Source organism: Gallus gallus, chromosome 1 (genome assembly GCF_016699485.2).
Source record: "Gallus gallus isolate bGalGal1 chromosome 1, bGalGal1.mat.broiler.GRCg7b, whole genome shotgun sequence".
NCBI classification, from domain to species: Eukaryota; Metazoa; Chordata; class Aves; order Galliformes; family Phasianidae; genus Gallus; species Gallus gallus.
Genome location: NC_052532.1, coordinates 127151576 through 127174649, shown reverse-complemented (window position 1 = coordinate 127174649; position 23074 = coordinate 127151576). Strand labels below are relative to the sequence as shown.

The following is a 23074-nucleotide window of genomic DNA, read 5'->3' as shown; positions in this document are numbered from 1 at the left end:
AAAACCAGTAATTTGTTTTTTTTTTTTTTTTTCATCTTCTAGTAGAGAGGAAAAACACATTAAAATGGTCTCAATTTAGAAAGGACAAAGAAACTATTACATATTTTTCTTATTTTTAAGAGAGCATGACTACCTTTCTTGATTCATCAGTATTCAACATAGTTCAAAATTTGCTATTGCTTTTAGAGGGAACAGATTTCAGCTAATTTATATATCCATGATAAAAGGATTAGTAATTAGAGCTTTACAGAAGCACGCATAGTGCTTTCCAAAGTCTCTAATGGGTACATAACTCTTTCAGGTCTAAATTTTGCTTGCTCATTTGACCTTGTATGAGGAAACCTATTATGACAGGTGAGTGAACAAACATTTTCCACATCTATGTTCAAGAATTTGGATGGGAATGTTTGCAGTCTTTTCACATAAGTAACTCTCATAAAAAATTCTGATGTATTTAAACATAATAATAAAAAATAAAGGGGATGGGGTAAGGGAAAAGAAGATATTTAAGATTTTCTCAACGTAGTCCAATTTAAGGAACTATGACTTTCATCCTCCGAAGGAGATAGGAGAGACATTTTTCAACTGCAGACCATGGCCCAGAGAACCCTTGAAAGAACACCACTGGGTTCTTGGCATGTCTTTGTAGCATAAGGTGCCTCTTCACACTTGCGGCTGTAACTCCTCCTTCCATCCTTTCTGCCTTGTGTAATGATAAATTACCACTAATCTACCATCTGTTAGATTTTCTGCTGCTTGAGAATGCTAGTCTGGGTAACTGAAACAAAATCTGTGCTTGCAGATGCACAGGTCCATGAACACATCTCCCAGAAATGCTCAGGAGAGAATAGATCTGATTTCACAGATCATGGTCTGGCACTAGGCAAAGGAGTGATTGTGGACCCATTTAGAAGACCTCTTGAGGTAGTGGTGGCAGGACAGTGAGCATTCAGAATTCCAAATGAAAAGTCATAAGTGTACATTAGAATAGCTGATTTACAAGTAAGTACCAAACATTATCATGGTGCACTCCTTGAGAAAACAGTGGACTGTGATGATTAAGATAGATTATTCTTCTTTATGTTTAGAAGAAAAACTGAACAGAATGCAGTAGCTATTTTCTAGAGTGAACAAAACTTACTCTTTCTACTTCTGATTGCAGTCACTCACCTTGTCCCTCCATCTACTCAGTCTTTATGACATAGTCCTTTTATGTCTTTACACTCTGTCCTGATAGCAGTTTTCTTTTTATTATTAAACTTCAATCAAAATGTTTCAGAGATACTTCAGAAATGCTTGCTACAGACAGTTCATGATTACAATCAGAATGATTCAGTTGTAGGAACCTTCAAAAAGCATCTAGTCTGAGTGCCAGACCACTTCAAGGCTAACAAAAAAGTTAAAGTATATTATTTAAGACATCCAAATGCCTCAAACGGTGACGGGCTTAGGATAGCAACCACCTCTCCAGGAAATCTATTCTAGAGTTTGGCTACTCTCACAGAAAATAAATTTTTCCTTACGCCCAGACTGAATCTCCTCTGGTGCAGATATATGTCATTTCCACGTGTTCTGACATCAGCACAGAGAAGACACCAGCACCGCCTTCTCCATTTCCCCTCCTCAGCAAATTGCAGAGAGCAATGAGGTTGTCTTTTAGCTTCTTCTTCTCCATGTCTGTGCCTTTCTGAATCACATTTATTCCTTGATGCCATGGAAAACCACTAACACTGTAATGCCATGAAAAAGTCCAAATTTTTGGTGTAGTTCTCATCCCACTCACCTGGGTTTAGTGGTGCAGGTTCCAATCGGAGCTAGGTATAAGTGTGGGATTTTTTTAACCTTCTGCAAGTATGAATATATATATATTTTTAGAGTAGCTTAACAAAAAATGTTAGTGTTTCTGACATTAGCAACTCAATTTTTATTATTGAAAATTAATTATTTACCTGAACACCCAGTCTTTCTCAGTTTCTCCATCAGTTTTACCTCTGTCTCTGCACATTCCACAGCTCAGGCCTTCTTCTTTTCTGTTCTTTTTTTTCTCCAAATACAGTGCTATATCTATTCTGCTTCTACCTTCACTGTAAGTGCATCTTCCCTTTGGGTTTCACTGTTTACTTATGCCTTTCCACTCTTCCTTTCCTTCTTGATAGTTGCATGACCAGAGAGAACTACAGCAACTGTCTTCATTCTCTGTCCCACTGGTCTTTTTTTTTTTTTTTTTTTTTTTTTTTGGCTAGATTTAACTAGGGTACATAGAGCAGAAGTCAGAAAAACTATTCCTTCACGCACAGTTGAGGATATCTTGAAGGATGTTTGTAGTTGAACCATGATGGAGCAGTCCAGAGCTGCTGAATGCTAGCTACATCATTATTCCCATCCTGAATAGCTGAGGAGTACTTGCCTTGGTGCAATCATACCAATTACTTATAAACTGGGAGGCAGAATAATAAAATGAAAGCAAAGAGCAAGAGCAACTTTCTAAACCACTAAGACTTCCCTCATAATACCTGTGATTTCTAAATCTGCAAATCATTATGACACAAGGTATATAATATCTGCTATTTAAGTGTCCTGGAAGACAGCCATTAATAAATAGAAAGAATTAAGGAATTTTTGCATTATCCAAATGCTTCAGCAGCAATAAAAGCTTTCCTGTTGTTGTTGTTGAGATTGCTTTTCTGCTTCTAGTTTGCAAACTACACTTTTGAATTTACACGTATTCAGTTTTCACTCTCTCTTGTGAAGCATATATGCTTCCATTGTATAATAATTAAAAGCTAATTAGCTTTGATCATTTCAGATTAACTTATTGTGATAGGGCATTGAATTATGAAAAGTGGACCTTGAAAGAATATTTTGATATCCAGATTCAGAAGTTCTGATATTCATGGGATGACTTATAGATTACTAAATAGGCTTATTTTCTTCTAATATCACTATCACACTGTTGATATTTTTATTTGTTGTTTCGACTGTGGCTAATGTGTTCAGAGGGTCTACAGACAAGATATCACAGATATTGTTCAAAGAACTTCAAACAATAAAAAAGTCTCCATGACAGAAACAGCTATCCATTTGAGAGTCAAATCTTCCTTGCTCAAATACAATAATTTGAATGACTTCAAATTTATGTCAGGTTCTGCAATTCTTCATGCTCTTCAAATACTTCCTGCAATTAAAACTGAAGGTTTTTTTTTTTCTTTTCCTTTTTTTTCCACAAACTTTTTTGATTCCTATCTTGATTTTACTCCTGTTACCATATCAATTTTAATTCAATCTAGCTTGAAATCAGTCTTCACAAAGTAAATCTAACGAAAATGCTGCAATAAATCTTATGCATGCAAGAGTCAGATATTCAGAATTAAGTAATTATCAACTTTGTATAATTCCACTGACCCATAAAGAAAATAAAATACTTTCCTCAGCACTGAGGATATCCTTTTTTTGTTTTCTTGCTTGATTTGAAATTACTTCAAGGAAACTGCATTTTTAGTCCCTCTGAACTTAAACTTTTTCACGGTGATATAGGTTTGATAAAATGAAATAGGACATTTTGCTTATTTGAGGTCTTCAGATTTTCTAACTCCATCATTTAAAACAGCACTAGAAATGCAGCAACTTAAGTTTTAATGCAGTACACTCTGATAAAATTACCTCTTCAAATGTTAATTGTTCTGTTTTTTTAATTCATATAATTTCATCAGGACTGCAAAACATAATAAAAAAATATTGTCTAAAAAGCTGTTTTACTTTGATTCTTTCAAATTATGCATGCTTTTATGCCTATTATTTGTTCTAAAGGTTTCATGTTCCTGGGAAATCTTGAGAGCTTTTAAAAGTTTAAGTTAACAATTATTAGTTAGATGAAAAGAGGAAAAGTGAAATAAAATGGGATTTGAAGTATCATCTACACAAATTTAAATTTAATCAAACAATATTTTACTCATGTTAAAGAACATGAGCTTTTAAAATGTTTTTAGAATGTTGATTTGTACTTTTAAAGACAGTGGCAGTGAGTGATGTGCGTAGGCTAGTAGATCATAATCAGCAATAGGCACAGGATTTATTTTCTACAAGGATAGGATGCCTTTTATAATTTTTGTTCATAATTCTTTAATTTTTTCAAGATTTTTTTTTAAGAGTCTGATGCAAGTTAATTTATGTATTGAAAATGCATGTTTTTACATGCCTTTAAATTAAAAGGTCTTAAACTTTAGGTTTTGTAGTAGATTATAAGTCAACCTAGGAGTTTTTGACCTGATACCAGAATAGTGAGGGAAATAAGGAAAAAATATGTTGTTCTGTGTACTTTTCTTATTTAATACCAGGGCTTATAACTGAAATATGAAAAGCTAAAGTGATAAAAATATCAGATTTAACACTAGATTACTCACCATGTCTGAAATGGAAAATAAACCATAACGTATAACCCTCCATTCCTTTTGCAAAGTCTTGTGAAAAATATGTTGTTTCCAGCTGTAATATTTAATTAGATGTAAGCAGAGAGGAACTACGCAGCCTAACACTGATATTCATAATTCATATCCCCAAAATCTCATAATAAAAAGTATTACTAAAGTGAATAGCAAAACACAAGAAATATGGCAGTGCCTAGATTTAGCAGTGCCATAGGACAGCAGTGAAATTAGGCATTCATTTTGAAAAAGGTTTGCAGTCCTGAAGATTAGCAGTAATAGCAGCATTTTCTTGTGTATGTCCACTCACATCATCCTTGAGTAGCTGGCATTGTACGTTAGTGTCAGGAACGTATAACATAAAATAAAATGACGAAGTAGTTTGCCACTAACATGTTTAACAAAAGATTTGGAGTTATAAAAGCAGGTAACAAACAGAATTAGACCTACTATTAATCCTGTGTCTGCTATATTTAAAGAAAAAGGGAAAACTAGTACCCTTTTTCCAGTATGTCCAAAGTAAACAGTGGGAACTGCTTTCTTTTTTAATGGAATTGAGCAGAATTTCAAGACAAGTAAATGTTTTGCAAATGGCTTTAAGACTTTACAGTTTAGGAAGCATTTTGTGGTTGAAAACAAAGGCAGTGAACCATGAACTGAACTTTGAAAGCAAGATGAATTAGCCTTGACAGGGTGGGAAATGTCCATCATTTTATATCCCAAAGCCATATTCATAAATTTCTAGCCTGTAAAATACAAGAGGGACAAGAACTGATGCCAGGGTTGTGCAGAAGTGTCAGAGAATTTGTTTTGCATCCATAGATCTCAGCGATTTGCTTGGAGACAGGGCGTGCAGTCCTAGATCATCTGGCTCAGTAGATACCTTCATAGAAATGGAATCCAGCTCTGTCCCAAGACTGATTATAATGTGAAGCGAAGTTTACTTTGTGAAGAAGGTTTGATAAATGGGAATGGGGAGATTTTCTTTTACAATATGCTCCTGGTCCAAGTGAAAATACTAACATAAACACACTTTAGCAGTACAGTGTTACTTCTTGCTCTGTGTACTGTTTTCTGAACTATTTTTCTCATTGTGTGCTTCCTATTTCTTCTCTCTTCCTCTTTTCTGGTGTATCCTTTCCTTTTTTTTTTCTTCAGTATTCCCTCTGTTCAGTTGTCCATTCTGGATCACTCACTTTTACCCACACTTTTATCCATAACCTCACTTCTCACAGGTGAATGAGGTTCATTCTCTTTTTCTGAGGACTGAGAACTAGAATCTGCAGCAGAATTATGACAGCTGAGGACTCATATTCACCAAATTAGTGAAGAAAATAAAAGGCAAGTTGTACTTCCAGCTACCCTCCTCAGTTACATTTTTGTGTAAATCTTTGAGAAAAACAAGTGTACACTTCTGGGGGGGGGGGGGGGGGGAAATTAAAACAATGTGTTCCAAAATACCAGTGAAATGCATTGGTATCTTTCACATTCTGTGATAAGAAATCATTGAAAGTAAGTTGTGTAATCTGACTTTGAAAATTGGCAGCCAAGAAGCAAATGATAACCACATACTTCTATATGTCATAATTATATCTGTACACACAGATAGACGTAGAAATATGTCCCAGGTGTCTAAATAAGTAGACTTCTAGGTCCCTCAACTAGAAAGCGTACTTATACTTTGTCAAATAAGATATGATATAAAATGACTTCCATGTCCTCATGCTTCAAATTTTATAGTACAGAAACTGCTCTGAAAATGATTGTTAAAGTTGTGGAGGTATATAACAATCCCAGAAGTAAAAACAATATTGTTTTGTTCATTTTATCTTTTATTATTATTATTTATTTATTTATTTATTTTCCATTTAAGAACTGCTCTGGTTTATGTTTTTGAATCAGCTCACATTTGTTTTATAAGTTTCTAAATTAACCCCGAAGAAAAACTAAAATAAATAAAAATTAATTTTTTCAAATCCCATCAAGAAGGAGAAAAGTACTAGTATGCCTTAAGTTGATTTTCTTAACAGATGAGAAAAAATAACAATCATCTGCTTTAGATCTATTGCAGCTGTTCCTGTGAAATTAAGTGGATAGTGTCATTCTCCCTTCTTATTAAAGCAATATTAGGAAAATTCAAAATGTTTGAATTGTAGTTATAAAAGTTAGAATAAATTTGACTGTTGTGGAAAGATGTATGATACTGTGTAACTCAGAACACTTCAATTGTCCTGTGGTTTATTTCTGTACTTTTAGGAAGAGCAGAGATGACAATAGATTTCTACAAGATCAAATGTGTAGTCCGCTAAACTATGCAAGGTGACATCAAAACCAAATAATTCCAGGGGACACATAAAGATGAGGCAATATCTCGGGTACATACAGAGAACTATCCTTAGTTTAGCATAAATCCACAAAATGGGACTTGTTGTGATTCCCTACTCCTCCAGGATTACTTGCAGGCTTCATATTATTAAATGTGAATTCCAAATTCAGGAGAATTTATAGAAGTTGCTGAATTACTTCAAACTACAATGATTTCATGAACCAAAATTATCTGCATTTTCTATTTTGTGGTTGGTATTGTCTTTCACAAGATCCTTATTGAAAAGATTTTTACATTTCTTATTATTCATGTCTTAGTAAGCTGCTGAGTGCCAAGAAAGTTGTTTGTAAACCAGCTATGTCAGCACAGTTACCAATTTATTACCATATTTTAATCTGTATTCGTCCCTAGATAGATGACAGCCTTCAATAGGAACAAACTGTCCTCCACAAGAAAATACTTTACACACAATTTCTAGATGGTGTGTTGGTAGCAGGAGCTGAATATGTGATGGCTGATAGAGCTGTCAGCTACCCAAAGCTCCAGCAGTTATAGTCTTTGGCTGTCTTTAGTTGTGTGCTGCAGGTCTGAGAGCTGCTGGCAGTTATTCCATATGTCCTTGGCATACATTACTTTATATCCATAGACTCAGCAAGAAAAGGTAAGTATCTTTGTACTTACTGTTTATTGAAGCAGTAATTTATAGAGTTGTTGCAAATGAAAGAAAATATTTTAACTACATGCATATTCACCTGATCTGTGGTTATACCCCAAGATCCAAGCAACTCTGACAAATATTATTTTTGATGTCTCAAGGGCCAGTGGTTACTGGAACACTGCATGTTCTAGGGACCTTTCTTTTCCACCCCTCTGCACCAGGAAAGCAGATTTTCAGCATAATTCCTGTCTGTTGGACTCTATATACAAGATGGCTCCCTAGGTGGGACCTGTGCCTGGTTTCTATTTTCATTATTCCATATTTATCAAGTTTGGCACCTCATCTTTCTTGGAATTAAATGATTGGAAAGTTTCTTTAGTCATTTACAGACATAAGAGCACATTTCACTTTGTTGTATTTTCTACCATAGCAGCACTATTTTCTGGCAAAAGGAGGGCATCTTGGGATCTAATTTTGTACTTCTCAATACTCAGATGAGTACTGTAGATTATATTCAAATCTAAACCCGTATGATATAGCATTACAACACAATGCTTTTTTTCAAAATCCCATTATAAACTAATTATCTCTACTGATTTTATTTAACTAGTCCCTGTAAAAATCTACCCTTTGAGAATTTGCTCTTTTTATTCTGTTGACCAATCTACATAGAAATCCATCACATTGGTTTAAGTTCATACTTCACTACATCATATCATTTTGTATTTCTGCCTGTCAAATTCATTTAGAAACCATGCACATTTTATTCCTATTTATTTCAAACCTTTCTCCCTTCGGTTTCTTTGCTACTGCTTACAGGAACTCTTGAAAGTACAAACTCCATTAAAAATGTTTTGTCAGCATCCTATTCCTGAAACATGCAAATTCCATTCTAGCTTCTGAAGTGGCCTCTACGGTGACTGAAGTGTAGAAAGCACTCAGTGCAACTACTCTCCATCAAGTTCAGCTTGTTGCTTTTACAAAATAACCACCAGTGCAGGATGCTAGAGAGTGCTCCTCAGTATTTGAAGTTTCTGTGAGCTTCAACTTAGCTGGTTTAAACATTTTTGATACAAGGTAATATCATCTTTAAGCATGAGAATAGTAATTATATTTATTTCCATAGATATTAGAAGGAAGTATCTTCATCAGGTGGGAGCCAGTGCACAAATATACCATGAATTCCTGTCATTAAAGGCTATCTGTGACAGGCATCTATTAGTTTGCTCTGATGTGAGATGTTTGTAAAAGGTTTAAATGAGAATGTTTTAGATTATTTTTGTTGTTTTCATGATACAGTGTAATTTAAATCGTATACCTAAACAAGAATTAAAATTAAGAATAATGACATTTTAGTGTTTGAGAAAACTTGGTATGTGTTATCATGATGAACTAATTTAGTTTATCTTTGATTCACAAACAATAGACAAAAAAACCAAATACTGACAGTGAATAATAGCAGAGTAACAAGAGAACCTGACTCCAAGCTGACACTTCCCACTGAGACAAGCACCATGTCAAACTACAACTGTTGGACTGACACAAAGTGCAGGCAGCACAGAGATGAAGACTCAAAGATTACAAATTGTTATGTAAATACTGTTATGTAAATAGTCCTTCAGGGGGAACATTCTGAGCACTAAAAACAAGGCAAGGAAAATGACAGATAAAAAATGCTCCATCAGTCATACAGCACAGAATAGAACACATCTGGGGTCAAACATAATGGTTGTGACAGAAAAAAAAAAAAAGAAAAAGAAAACAGAACAAAAAAACCAACAAACAACCAAACAAAACATAGAAATTCATCTTTATCTCTCAGGGAAATAGATGAAATAGAGATAAGATATATGGGATGATATGAGTAAGTACTGTGAGTTAGGTACAGCAAAAAGCATGACATGAGACATCACAAGCAGAGAAAGCGGTCTCTAGAAATTAGATATTGATTTAAAATAAAGCACAGTTAAAGTTCACAATTTTTTTGTGCCATGTTTTGGCTGTAGAGGAGAAAGGTAACTACTTGCTAGTCTAAGTAAATATATGTTTGCTCTAAGTCTGGATTTCCTTTACTATTAAACCAAGAATTTGGGGAATGGGACTACCCTGAAGTATCTGGATAAACTACAATTCCTAACTAGGAGTAGGAGTGGGAAAAAAAATTATGCTTTCAGTACCTGAGGGTAGGAAACAAGAAGATGTCATCTGCTTTGTTTCTCATTTACGTGAGTGAATATTCACGAAATGACTAGAATTGGCTGGAAATATCTTGATATTTTTTGTGGGGAAGGGGTAGAAAATGAAGTTGGGAAAATGTACATATTGTAAACATTTGTCAACTTTCAATTGAAAAACATCAAATGTAGCTAATTTATTACATGCTTATTCTACATTTCAGTTATTACAATACTAACATATATTCTCATTAATTACCTCTTCAGTTCATTTGGCTTCTGACAAAATTCTTTGACCTGGATTTTGTGATTGGATTGCAACAATGAAGGCAGCTCCAAAAGTAATGCCTCTGCTTTTATTATGTTGGCCCATGACGTCAGAGGCGAATGTTGATATTATGGCAGTAGATGGATAGTCTGACAAAATGGTGTCTGCCATGGAACTGTAAATTAAGGAAAGGTATGGAACTGAAATTCTCCATGAAGAAAAAATGGCACCCACTGATATTCATTGACACTTGCCAAATGTTTGTGGAGACCAAATAGTGGATGTGAGCACAGTGAGGTGCACATTTCAGCAGCGGTGATAGCGATGTGAAAGACAAGCCATGTTCCAAACAGTTGCACAGATTTTAAATTGCTGGAGAAAATGCATAGCTAATGGTGGATGAATTACTTCTGGAGGAACATACATATACCATTCCTGAGTGAGCTGGGTTTCATTACCACAGTAAAATTTAGATAAACTAGTCTGAGAGGGTCATAAAAAACTGAAAGCATAACTTCTAAAAACATAACTAACAGAGTGAGAGCCTTGGTGGCCATAGCTGAAAAACAAACAAAATGGTTTGAATCTAAACTGCAACCCAAAGTGATATGCTGTTTATTATGCTACACTTCAAGCAAGTTATTTAAACATTTCCAAACCCCTCACTTATTTTCCATTTGCTTCAATAAAAAGTCACTATCTTACTTATTTTGAGGTGAGGAGAAATATTTTTAAACATTACGATATTAAATGCATAATACCATAATTTCTAGTGGGATGAAAATCCCAGTTTTACCAGCAGCAAATGGCCTCTGGGGAGATTCAGGCTGATGAGATTTGTGATGTCAAACAGCTGTAGATGAAAATATGAAAAACAGTTGACACTAAATAATACAGATGTATATCTACAAATCTGAGACAAGCACAAAATTATCATGGTATTCCCTTGTACGATTTTTATGTTATATAAAATACCATTTAGTTGTCATATGTCTATGTGCAAATAGAAACATACTAATCTGCAGATCTATATCTCAGACATCAAAGAAAGAAAACAACACAATATTTAATTAGCAAGAGCAAACTTCTGAAGCTTTTTTTTTAATGTGAAATCCATAACTGCAAAAAAAGGTTATTTATTGAGTTCACCCAGCAATTTAAGGTGAACAGTTCACAGAAATGACACAATTATAGCCTCTTTTCTTGTGTATGAATTATCTCTAAGCAAGCTGTGAAATTTCAGTTTACCTGTAGTAAAACATATTTGCTGAACAACTCTAAATCTGCAGTTTATTTGCAAAAGCTTTATATACAAATTGAATATTCAAAATTCAAGCTGCTTGATTAGGTCAGTAGGCACAAAATATGTTTGTATCTCGGAAGTTTGGTTTTCATATCAAAAATCTGATATGAATCATTTAGACTTTGCTTTTTGCAAATACTCTTCAATAATACTCTCAAAATTCACGAAACCTGATTGTTAGTACCTGTATTCAATAGAATAGTTACAGAAAGCAAACAATACCCAGCCAAAATTACTAAAATGTCTATGTACCTTTCCAGTGAAGGGAAACCTGATTGATGAATTTAATAGCATAAAAGAACAAATTATATTTGCTTACTCAACTTTTGAAGGAAGAATGATATTGACATATCTGCAATATATGTAAATCCCCTAAACATATATGAGTAATTTATATTGCTACTCCGACATATTTTTCTAACAAAACTTGTCATTTACCTAAATTTTAAATACAAAGTAAAAGTATATTTACTTGTGGAGACTGGATGTATTAGATTTTCTGAATCATTTTGAACCTTAATCTGGAAGATATATTTTTCAGCTGCTAAATTACACATTAATATGGGAAGCTGCTTACCTAAGTTCTTTTTCAGTGTTACAGAAAATACTAGAAGACCAATTAAATCATTACTTCGAAGGGAGTTACAGTTCATACAGATGATAAATATAAGGAGTTTATTCTCATGTCTTCATTTGCTCAGTTTCCTTCCTTTTACTGGTAGCCTTATACAACTAGAAAAGCCATGAAAACTCAATGCTAACTTAACGGCAAAACCTCTGTTATTTTAATATTCATGTATTGTGTATCAAGGCATCATTTACATTAGATAATGAAGTGGAGATGGGACAGAAAATGTACCTCCGAGAGACTTTCTATTAAAAAAAAAAAAAAAAAAAAAGGATGAACACGTAGTTCTTTGCACAAAGCATTAGAAAATACTGTGATATTTATTATTAAAAATGCTGAAAAGTTTATACATATGTGTCCAGCCATATATATCTTCTATCATTACTTAAGGCAAAAAAAAACAAAAGATTGCAAAAACAATAACAGAAGAAACCATTAAACCCTGCGTGCCTCATAAGGTCAAGAATATAAGCCTGGGAAAGTACTTCTATTTTTCTTTTATAGTTTTCAAAGTATATTTTGTTATTATTATTATAGAATTCTATTAAGACCCTATAAATCTGCTCCCTCTATAAATCATACATCAGTCCAGATGTACTGAATTATTAAATCAACTTGATTGCAATTACTTTTAAAAGCTAAAATCATTCACTTACAGGAACTTTTTTTTTACCCAAATGTCACAAGCCTGACACAGTACTGTACATATTGCTAGCAGAAGACAATTGGAAGTACTAAACAAATACTGTAATTCACATTACAAACATACCCAACTGATTATGATGCCAAGCATCAATACCTTTTTTATTTTTTCTTTTTTTTTAACTATTTTCTTTTTTTTTTCTCTTTTTTTTTCTTTTTTTTTTTTAATTATTATTTTAAGAGTTATGAACTGCTGCATCTCAGCTGAGGCATCACATAGGTGGTGGAAATGGACTGGTCTAGAGTCAGCATTAATCAACATTTTGTGATGGATTAATGAGAAAGGCGGTTTTCCATTTGCTACGACTTGTACTTTGGGCTTGTTGCTTCACCATGTTCCAACCTGAGCATCCAGGTCAGGTAATAGTACATTACAGATAAGGGATTATATCAGCCACGTGTTGCATTTTTGTTATATAATTAACTTTCCTTTTATTTCTTTCCCTCAGAATCTGCTTTACTACATGCTACAAGAAGTTGTATTGACTTCATTGAATCACTCTGTCATCTTTATTCACCAGAAGGACTATTCCAAGATGTCTTATTAAAAAAAAATATATATGTAGAAAACGAAAAGAGGTACAAGGCATCCTGTGTTAGATTACTATGGGACATATGGTATTGATGCAGCTTAGTTATGAATTTATAATACAAAAAACATCTGGGATAACCATGTTCAAGTGCAGACCAATTTTGTTCAAATATCTTTGGTTACGATCTCTTGATGACACAGTAAATTTCTAAGACAAAATACAAAGCAATCTCCATCTGTGAGAACTTATTTTTAGCTTTTCATTCAAATCAGGTGTTTGAATCAAATTGCTAACTTCCTTGTTTGATAGCACTGCAAGGCTCTTCCTAGTGAAGGAAGGGCAGAAGGGAATAATCAGCTAAGAGTTTTGACTTTCCTGACAATGATGTTATGATGACATCTCTGCTTCTGTTTCCATAATTTTCACTAAGAATGGCACTGTAATAAAGCAGGAAAGTATTTTCTGACAGGAAGATTCTTTCCTCAGGTGCAAAACTGCATAGTGGGCAGAGAAGTTCTTTAAACGCTGTTCATTTCTGAACAGTTTCTGAACACTTTAAAGAAACAACCAGCCAACCAATGAATCATTTTCCCAACTTTCAAATTTCACTTTTTCTTTTGTTAAGCAAAGCTGAGGAGGTATTTTCTCAGCTAAGATCCCTCTGCAACTGCTGGTGAATATAGAGCTAGTTTGCTCAGAAAAGGCTCACATAAACAGGGTCTTTCGTTGCTATTGTCAGGGCACAAAACTCTTCCTAATTTATGTCAATAACCAAGAACTACAAACTGGACTCTTTGAACATATATTATTGGATATCTCTTGGTTCAGTTCAACAAGCTTATGATAGTAATTGTTTTGTTTTGTTTTTTTTTTAGTTTGTTTGTTTGTTCCTTTTGTATTATTTTCCATTTTCATATCCGTTGCTGTGTTGCAATTTAACAAAAGCTAACACAAAATTAAATTATATATATATATTTAAAAAAAAGGTTTCAGAAAAGAATAGCAATCTCCTATGAATACTTTAACATGCACTAGTGTAACCTGTAAGAGAAAATAGGTCAGGTCACACAGACAACTTTATCCTCTGCATGACACCATAGCCTCATATAAATGAAATGTTAGAAAAACCGCATGTTTTTTGTTTACCACTAGTAATTAAGAAGAAAATCCTCCCTTGGCCTTGGAGGAAACAGAGGTGATATGACTAATGTATATACACATAGGTCACAACTGAATGCACAATCTTTCCAAAAGCTCTTTTCAAACTGAAAACATCAATAAAAGCTTCTTTTGTTGTAGTTGTTTTTAAACGCACATCTATGTACATTTTTACAAAGTTTCTTTAAATATAGTTCAGGCTGGCAAGTCACCTCTATGCACAGAACTATACGTATTTTACTGCATAGTCAGTCCTCCTCTTTTTTTTTTTTTTTTTTTCCATTTTTGTTATTAATAATAAAACTCTATTTCCCCCATCTGGATTACAGCTTCATATGCTGGGTAAAAGCCCATGATGATGTCTTTGTTTTAACAAGGGCCATTCATCGTATGGCACATAAAGATTTTTAATTTTATTTATTAAAAAGAAACAAAACTAAAACCAAACAAAAAACCAACCAAACAACAACGAAAAAAAAACCCAAACCAGAACATCTGTACAGTCAGTGGCTCTGTGTTCCAGAAGTGTCTGCTTTGCTCGTTACGCTCAAAACATCATTTTAAGTGACTTCTTCTGGCCTCAACTTTCAATTAAAGGGGTTGAGATCTTAAAGCAGTATTATAACAGCAATGTACACTTTTCACATTTCACAGGGCTTATAGTTGATCTTTAACATCAGAGAGTTTCTTTGGGAAGGAACAGTAAGAAAATAATGACTGTCCTTCTCTTTTACTTGTTTTTACTTAATATTTGAACAAGATGTTCAATGAATGATATAACATTTTCCTCTTCTTTTTTTCTTTTTTTTTTTTTTCTTTCTTTCTTTCTTTCCTCCAGGTGGCTTGTGAGGGGGGAAGGGCTGAGCTATACCCTAGTTGTTGAATGTCCATGGGGCAAATTCGTACTGTTTTGTCCTCCACTGAAGGTGTTGAAAGTATGCAAAGGCTGCATTCCTGTTAATGTATTTGGGATCATGGTTATGGTGTTGGGAGTCATGAGTGGAATGTCGTCTGGAGACCTTCTCAAAGTAAGTGTGTAGTCAGGCGGACAGGTTAGTCTCAGCGTGTCATGGGCCTGCAGTGATTCACACTCATGGTCATGTTCCAGCTGTTTCATCTGCAATGACATGATCTCTTCATTTTGTATGTGTGCGATATCATTGGTTGTGTTTCTCTGGGGGCTAGGGCGCCTGTGAGTCTCATGACGCCGCTTGTCCTTCTTGTAATATAATGCAGCAAAAGCTAAAATATTGAGGAACAGCAAGGATGCTCCCACAGCAATGGTGACACTCAGCTCTGTGGAGTAATCTCGCTTGTTTTCTATCAGAACTGTTGTATCCTCGGGAGCTGTTTTATGAGTGTCTTTTGAATGTTTGGGATTGTTGGCAGGTGTCATTGCTGGGCGTTTGGTGGCTGGCCATAATTTACCAGGAGAGCGTCGAGTAACATAAGGAAATGATGTCATGTCAGGAGGGGGTACTTTAGTTGTTGTGGAAACATACTGAAAAATTTCATTCAGGTTGTGAAGGTGTGGCACAAGCTCCAACCAGAAAGCAACTTTTGTTGCTCGGTAGTGATCACGAACTCGGGGTTTCAGGCCAATATGCAGATAAAGCTGATCTTTAGGATTGTATTTGGACCAGGCTACTTCTTCAAAGCGGTTGGGTTTTGTGTGGATGAACTTTGTGTCTTGTGGAACAGGCTGGTTTGGATCTCTACAAAAATAAAAAGCAATGTTATAGTCATTTTAGAGCAGCAACAACAACAACAAAACTCTGCCCCTTAGTTAAGGGTTAATCCTACACTTAACCCAAAAGTGGAAGCTAGGAAAACTTCACAATATTTACAGTGCATGTTATTATGTAAACTAAAGTCTAAATACTTACTGTACAGTGTATCTCAGACGCAAAAATACTTCCTTGAATGTAAACAAAAAAAGGATGTGTTTCAGTTACCAAAAGCTCATCTGGAGTTTTGTGAGTCAGATGCATACTCTAAAGTAGTCTTAGAGAAGTATTAATTATCTTCTCCCATAGTTAGTAAAGGTTTAGGCTCAGCATTTCTCTAGATTTGACATCAACATTCCCAGTTACTCTACCACTACTTCCACTGTTGTAATTAGGCTTCTAATCTCTATGAAAATGTTGAAAATCCATGTGACCATGAGAATTTATAATGAATGCGTGTTACACAAAAACTTCAAAACACGAAGTATCAGGGCTGATACAGGTAATTGGGTACAACTTGTCCTTGTGTTCCTTTACTGAACTATTAATACCCCTTTGTTCAGATATCTACTTTGGGATAAAGCCTTTGAACAATTTCTCTGTCACAAATCATTCCGTAATTTGCATTTTACATTAAGTGTTCAGTGCACAAGGAACTATATATGGGTTTAGGAGCCTTAGTTTTGTCCCAGTTACTATAGATAAGACCTACATTAGCTGACAAGTTTTATATTAGTTAACTAAGTAGTAGCATTTAAAAACAATTGCAATTAAATATTTGGATTCCAATTTTTTTATTATCTTTTTGTTATTTTACTGAACCCAAATATTTAACATCAATAATGTTTTTTTCTATCTTTTTTCTCATTTTTTTCTTTCATAAAGATTCAAAATAAAGAGAAGTCTGTAGCACAGTAGGTATTTAAATGTGGTTAGCGTACACATATCCTTATAATTTTGGCAAGTGTTACTCAGATAAATATAAACTTCCCTGGCCATGAACAAATGAAGAGTTCAAAATAAATCTAATAGTTTACTATTATGATCTACATTAGCTTTAATCCTCTCTAGCAGTAAAACATATTTTCAGATACTTTGTGATATGTTTCACTGAGAGCTTATGATTGATTTTCTGTGCATTGCTCTGAAAACTTTCCATTCCCCTTTCCATTCCCATATGCATTAGTTTATTTCCAGTGAAAATGATTCTAATATTTTCCTTTTCTTCCAGTATACTGTTATGGATGTTATGGGAATATGAAAAACTACTGTTACATATTTTAAAGCATTTTTTTTTTTTCATTTCTGTTTCCAAAGGCTCATGAGCGTGATTACCAAATTTAGTGTTCCTTTGCTGTTCATAAAGATCTATTCCTTAACCATTCTCAAAATGGACCGTTAATTTGGCTTTAATAATCATATGATTCTGACATCCCTCTGTTTACCTGAAATATATTTTCCATTTCTGAATTAAAGAAATAATTCATTTTCTATGTAATTTTATATTATTTTGTTTTGTTTATGTTTCTGGGTTTGATTTTTTCCATATTACACTGGATAAAGTATTTCCAATCTCAATAGGATGTAAACTAAGAGTTCAGGAATGATAGCTATTTATTATTATTATTATTATTTTTAATAAATTCTGTAAATTCTGTAAAATAGCAATTTATTAGTCACTGTGGCTGCAGCTAGAAAAAAATATATCAATTTCCAAGTACTGAGGCATTTGATCTTAATATGCCGATACTTTGAGGGATTCTAACATGCTTTTAAGAAGGAAATAAAAGTATTTCTTCTATTCTCAAAGAGTACACTGAAGGATTTGGCAAATGCAAAAGGGAAGATATTGACAGCACAGTATATCTGCCACAGTGCATTTGGGCTCAACCCATAAATTCTAAAACAAACAAAAAATCAACCTGATTATTAAAATGCAAAGCATTTTTCTTTCAGAAACTCGAAATCCTGGAAGAGTTACAGCAAAAATCCCCCTTGTGTTCTTCCCTCTTGCTGTTCTGATTCAGAACAGACTCTCAGACTCTCAGACTCTGGAAAGGATCCTACATAAGATGTAAATTACACTAGCTCATGTAAATGAGTTGTACTTCATACACAGTAGAGGAGATGAAGAAGTTCAGTAGTCCAGCTAAGTGCACTTTGTTCTTAATCCCTTCCCTTTTTTCCTGAACAGATATACGAAAGAGGAAGAATCCAGGGCTCACTGAAGGTAAAACAAAGTTTACCTTTATCAAAACAGAAATTACCAAAATGTTTAGATTTTTATTTTTGTGTCTGTGTAAAAATGACTGCAGATAATGATTTTAGCATGTAACTTTCTGAAATTAACATTCTTCCCCTAGAAACAGCCTATGAATATATAAATATTAACCTTCCTTTCCTTTCTTGCTCTTCTATTTGGCAACTCCATGTCTCCTTTTTAACTCTGTCTATTAGGAACACTGATTTGTCCTGACTCCTCCTCCAAACACAAGAGGGAAAATTACAGATACATGAGACTAGTCTTATATACTGGGATTTGTTTACATGGTCATGTGTAAGCATGAAACACCCCAATAAAACAAAGAACGGAAAAAAAGGCAGTCAGTCCTAAACACAAGTCATTGCCTGTGAGTATCAAAACTGTATTGTTGGCATCAATTCTAGGGTTAATCAATAATTGAGTAGATGGTCTAAATACTGTGTATCTGAACTTGGAGGACACGTACCTAGATAATTTTTTCATAAGAAAATGAAATGACTAAATATAGTTCTAGACAAAGGATCTAATACATAATAAGATAACTTACCACAATCATCCTGTGGATATAAATAAGAAAAAAAATATTTTCTCCCTCCTTCTATGCTCACTGTCGATATTTCATAAAATCATAAGGTTACAAATTATGACATGGTGAGTCATTTCCTGGTGATGTTGAACAGTTCATCTTATTATAAATATTTTTTCAGTATCCTATTAAAAAAAAAACTTATCCAGTATTGTGGATAGCCATAAAGTATAGATGTACAAAGCATGCTCCAAAAGTAATGCCTTTTATTTTATCATATTGGCTCACGATATCAGTAGTAGATGATGGTGGTATGGCAGCAGAGGTTAAACCTTCACAACAATATCTCATTGCATTCTGTTGCCATGTGACAAATGGCAGCAGAGGGACAATCTGACAAAATGGCTTCTGACATGGTGTGTCACTGAATTTCTCCGTAATGGTACCCATTGACACTCACTGACGCTTATTGAATGTTTCTGGAGATCCGACAGTGGATGTGAACACAGTGAGGCAGCGGGTGGTACATTTCAGCCGTGGTGATGGCAGTGTGAAAGGCAAGCCATGTTCCAGATGGCCAGGCACAACTGTCACACTACAGAATGAACAGCATCTCAGTCAGCTCATCACATCACTCAGAATGGTGACTATGTCTAAAAAGAATGTTTTGTAGCTGCAAATTTGCTGCTGTGCTCTTTTCATCTGTTGTAGTTTCCATAGAAATAAATAAGAGGCATTAATTTTGGAGTGATCTATGTAGATACTGTCTTTTCTCATATCCAATTAGCTGTTCGAAAAACTTTTGATCTGCTACATTAACTACAACTTCAGTTTTTCTTTTTTTTAGCCTCTCACATCACTTTGGTGTTTCTGGACTCTCACGTGGCTCCAGTCTGTAGTTACAGAACATAAGAAGATAGGAGATTTTCCTTTAAAAACACACTCTAATTAAGATGATAAAAATATAATCTGAATACTTTTTTAGTTCTATACTTCCTCATGTAACAAATCTCACAGTGCATAGCTTGGTTCCCAATCTCACTGGTTGATAGGGAGGAATATTTTTTGTTTGACTGTTTTTCTTTATTTATACTATCACTAGAACAAAAATAATGTTTATTGCTCTTTTTTCCATCTGATGATTTGTTTTCATAATTTATAGAGTTCAGATTAAACAGATTCTACGCCCAAAAATGTTCCTGTCCAGCAATGTATGAACTTGTCTGCAATATACATGACAATCTTTCTTGTTTCTTTATCTTTCTAAGTTCTTTACCAGGAGAGTGGTGAGGTGCTGGAACGGGCTGCCCAGAGAGGCTGCAGATGCCCCGTCCCTGGAGGTGTTCAAGGCCAGGTTGGATGGGGCCCTGGGCAACCTGGTCTAGTAAATGGGGAGGTTGGTGGCCCTGCCTGGCAGGGGGGTTGGAGATTCATGATCCTTGAGGTCCCTTCCAACCCAGGCCATTCTGTGATTCTGTGATTCTGTGATTGTCTTATCTTAGATTTTTTTATTAACATGCAAAATCATCTGACTTCACCTATCACTTTCTTTTCCTCTCTTTCAATCTGCACTGTTTTGCTCAATTTAACACGTTGCAGTTTACTGTCATTAAGTTATCACCTTATGGGCTACAAATGCACATTCAAAGTATTGCTTTTTTTCTCAAGTGCTATGAAGTAAATGTGTCTGCAATAAATGCTGGCTGAAGAGTAGTACACATTCCTGTTTACAAGAAGAATTAGTAGGTGACCTGTAGGGCAAATGAGGGAACTCTATTTCATATCTGCTAATGGCATCAGAAGAATGTTGAGAAATGGTAGGACATTTTCTCTTATGCAGAATCCCAAATAGCATGTTGAAATGCCATTTTTCTTTTACGTAATTTTGCAAGAGCATTAACTACTACCAAAGTCACAATCACCAAAATGGAATTGTTACATTAATGCATTTCATTTTTTGTCATTTTTTTTACTTCATCAGAGAGGAAAATATCTTGACAGTTACACACGGAGTCTGCTTCCAAGCCACTGAAAGACCTATTGATAATTTATTTTCCTTAAGCAGTCTTCTTTAATACATATTAAGAAAAAAAAAATCAAACAAAAAACTCTGTAGAGTTTCTTCACACTTTCCCTGATTTTTCAAGTTATTTCAGTAATAATAATGATGTTGCCACTCCTCCCTGATACACTGGTACACAATCATGGTTTTGCCCATGTCTCCTTACATCACTTTTACCAGGTCCCACTGTTGCTGTACTTCCAATCAGCTATGAGCTACTGAGGAAAGTAATGCATAAGTACTGTTTTTAATCTGACCAACAGACTTGCTATTGAAAACAGGTATTCCTTCAGATAAAAATATCAAAAGAAATGCAAGGTTCATAAAGGAGTTCACAGAATTGATTTGAAAATACATTTCTTCATTGTAAGTTTAATGACATCTTCCTTTAAAAAGCCAAACTGAATAGATATCCTTAATAACTCAGTTAACTTTTTGCTTCAGAATCAGTGACAGTAAAATAATTCAGGAGTATTCCTCTGAATTACAAAGAAATTCAGGATTTGTTCTTTAGGCCTATATATTTCCCATCACCCACTTGAGAAGACATGGATAAGTGTGGACAAAGATGCAGAGTACTACCCAAACTACCCAAAAGAGGGTAATTTTTAGAAACCTGATAAATGTCTCTGCGAACATAGTTTCATATCCACTTTGTGAAACTGCAAATCCTTCTTCACAAAAGCGTCACTTTCAGAGTATCCATTAAGAGCTGGCACACATCCCCTCACATCATCCAGATTCCCTCTGCTGATGTATCTGCGAGGAGTGTAACATGGACCTAACTAACAGAACACTTGTGCATATAAAATTACAATTTCTGTTAGGGTAGTACTACTGACAGAGGACTGAAGCTTTAAGTGCACTTCGTAATGAAGCTCTCACATATAATTTTCCACACAGTGGAATCAAAAGCCATATATTCATGTAATTTTTATATCTCAAATCTAGTTTCTCACACCTGCTCTCTAACAAATTACTTCCCTATTTCTAAGCTAAGCTAGAAACAAGGTTTTGAAAAGGCTAAGACATAGGTTCATAACTGGGTGATGGTAAGTGTAGCTTGCTAAAATTAGCTTTCAAGTAGAAACAGCTGCAAACTGCTTGCAACTATGAGTAATGGCGGAAGTTGGGGCTGAAAGAAACTTCTTAAAAAATGTTTAGATGCAACTTATTGTAGAGGGAATAATCACAAAGAAATTGCTACTAACAGTGAGAATGCAGAGATCTCAGTAATAAATCCAGTCATGCGTATTTGCAAGAACCTCATGTCCTCTATGTACGCATGACACTTAATCCAAAAAAAACCAAAATTATGTTAAAATACTCTTTTTGAATGTGCACTACAGTCAACATGGGACAGTATTTGTCCACAAACCAAACTTTCACCAGTTTGTCTACCCCAGACATCCAACTGATGTCTTATTGTTTCCAAATACATCTAAATATTTCACAGTTCATTCGCTCTTGCTTGGGATTTCTGCACTCAAAAGTGTCTGTTTGACTAAAATGCGATACAGCAAAAGTTTTCTTTTGCTTTGTAAAGTGACCTGAAACATTGGATTGTTTCTTACTCAATTAATAATCAAGGTTTTTGCTATGACTGCAAAATGTCTCTGCATTGAACATCATCTGGATATTTTAAAGACTGCTAAAAGCTGTATGTTTCACAATGGGCATCTCTGAATTTTTTTTACAATGGTGCATACTACTCACTGCACTGCAGTAAAGCTGCAGTTTCTAGAGTCCAATTCTGCCACTGAGCATTCACTGGAAAGATTTACAGCACCATTGTGCCATAAGTACCTTTGTTTAGTACTGAAGACTCAAGGTTAACAAAAAAGCCGTTGTTGTACAAGCAAAATACCACATTAATATTTAGAGGAATGGTATAGAAAACAGAGAAATTATTAATAGCACTCACAGATTAAGCTGCTTTGAGGGTTTTTTTCCCTTGATGTCTACAATTCTTTTTCCTCAAAAATATTGATGTATTGTTTTGTAAGCAGAATTAATTTGAATTTTTAACCTTCTCAAAGCAAAATTTATATCTGAGTCTTTTCTTCATCCCAGACCACTATTCATTACGGCCATTACAGCCTACAGAGGGAAAAAAAATCTTTTCAGTATCTGCCTTTCTGATTCACTTTTTCTCTGAGCTCCCATTCCTATGAAGGTCACTAAAAAGAAAACAACTTCCTTACTTTTCTAAGACATAACTGCTATTTGCCTGACAGTTCTTTCTTCTGGTAGAATACATTTCCTCTGATTTTTCAGTAACTTAGTGAGCTGCTTTTTCTCTAAGAAAGGCTTTTTCTTAATAAT

The 23074-nt window shown here is 34.5% G+C and overlaps 1 protein-coding gene across 10 annotated transcripts in view; it reads right to left on the bottom strand.

The window, feature by feature from the left end:
• Positions 1 to 478: 478 nt before the first annotated feature.
• NLGN4Y (neuroligin 4, Y-linked) overlaps positions 479 to 23074 on the bottom strand; it is a 179642-nt gene continuing 157046 nt past the window's right edge. For all 10 annotated transcript variants that reach the window (XM_015274025.4, XM_025151226.3, NM_001171770.2 and 7 more), the window contains one exon: positions 479 to 15886. In XM_015274025.4, the coding sequence (XP_015129511.1) occupies positions 15037 to 15886 (850 nt within the window). In that variant the 3' untranslated portion in view covers positions 479 to 15036. The remainder of the gene's footprint in view (positions 15887 to 23074) is intronic.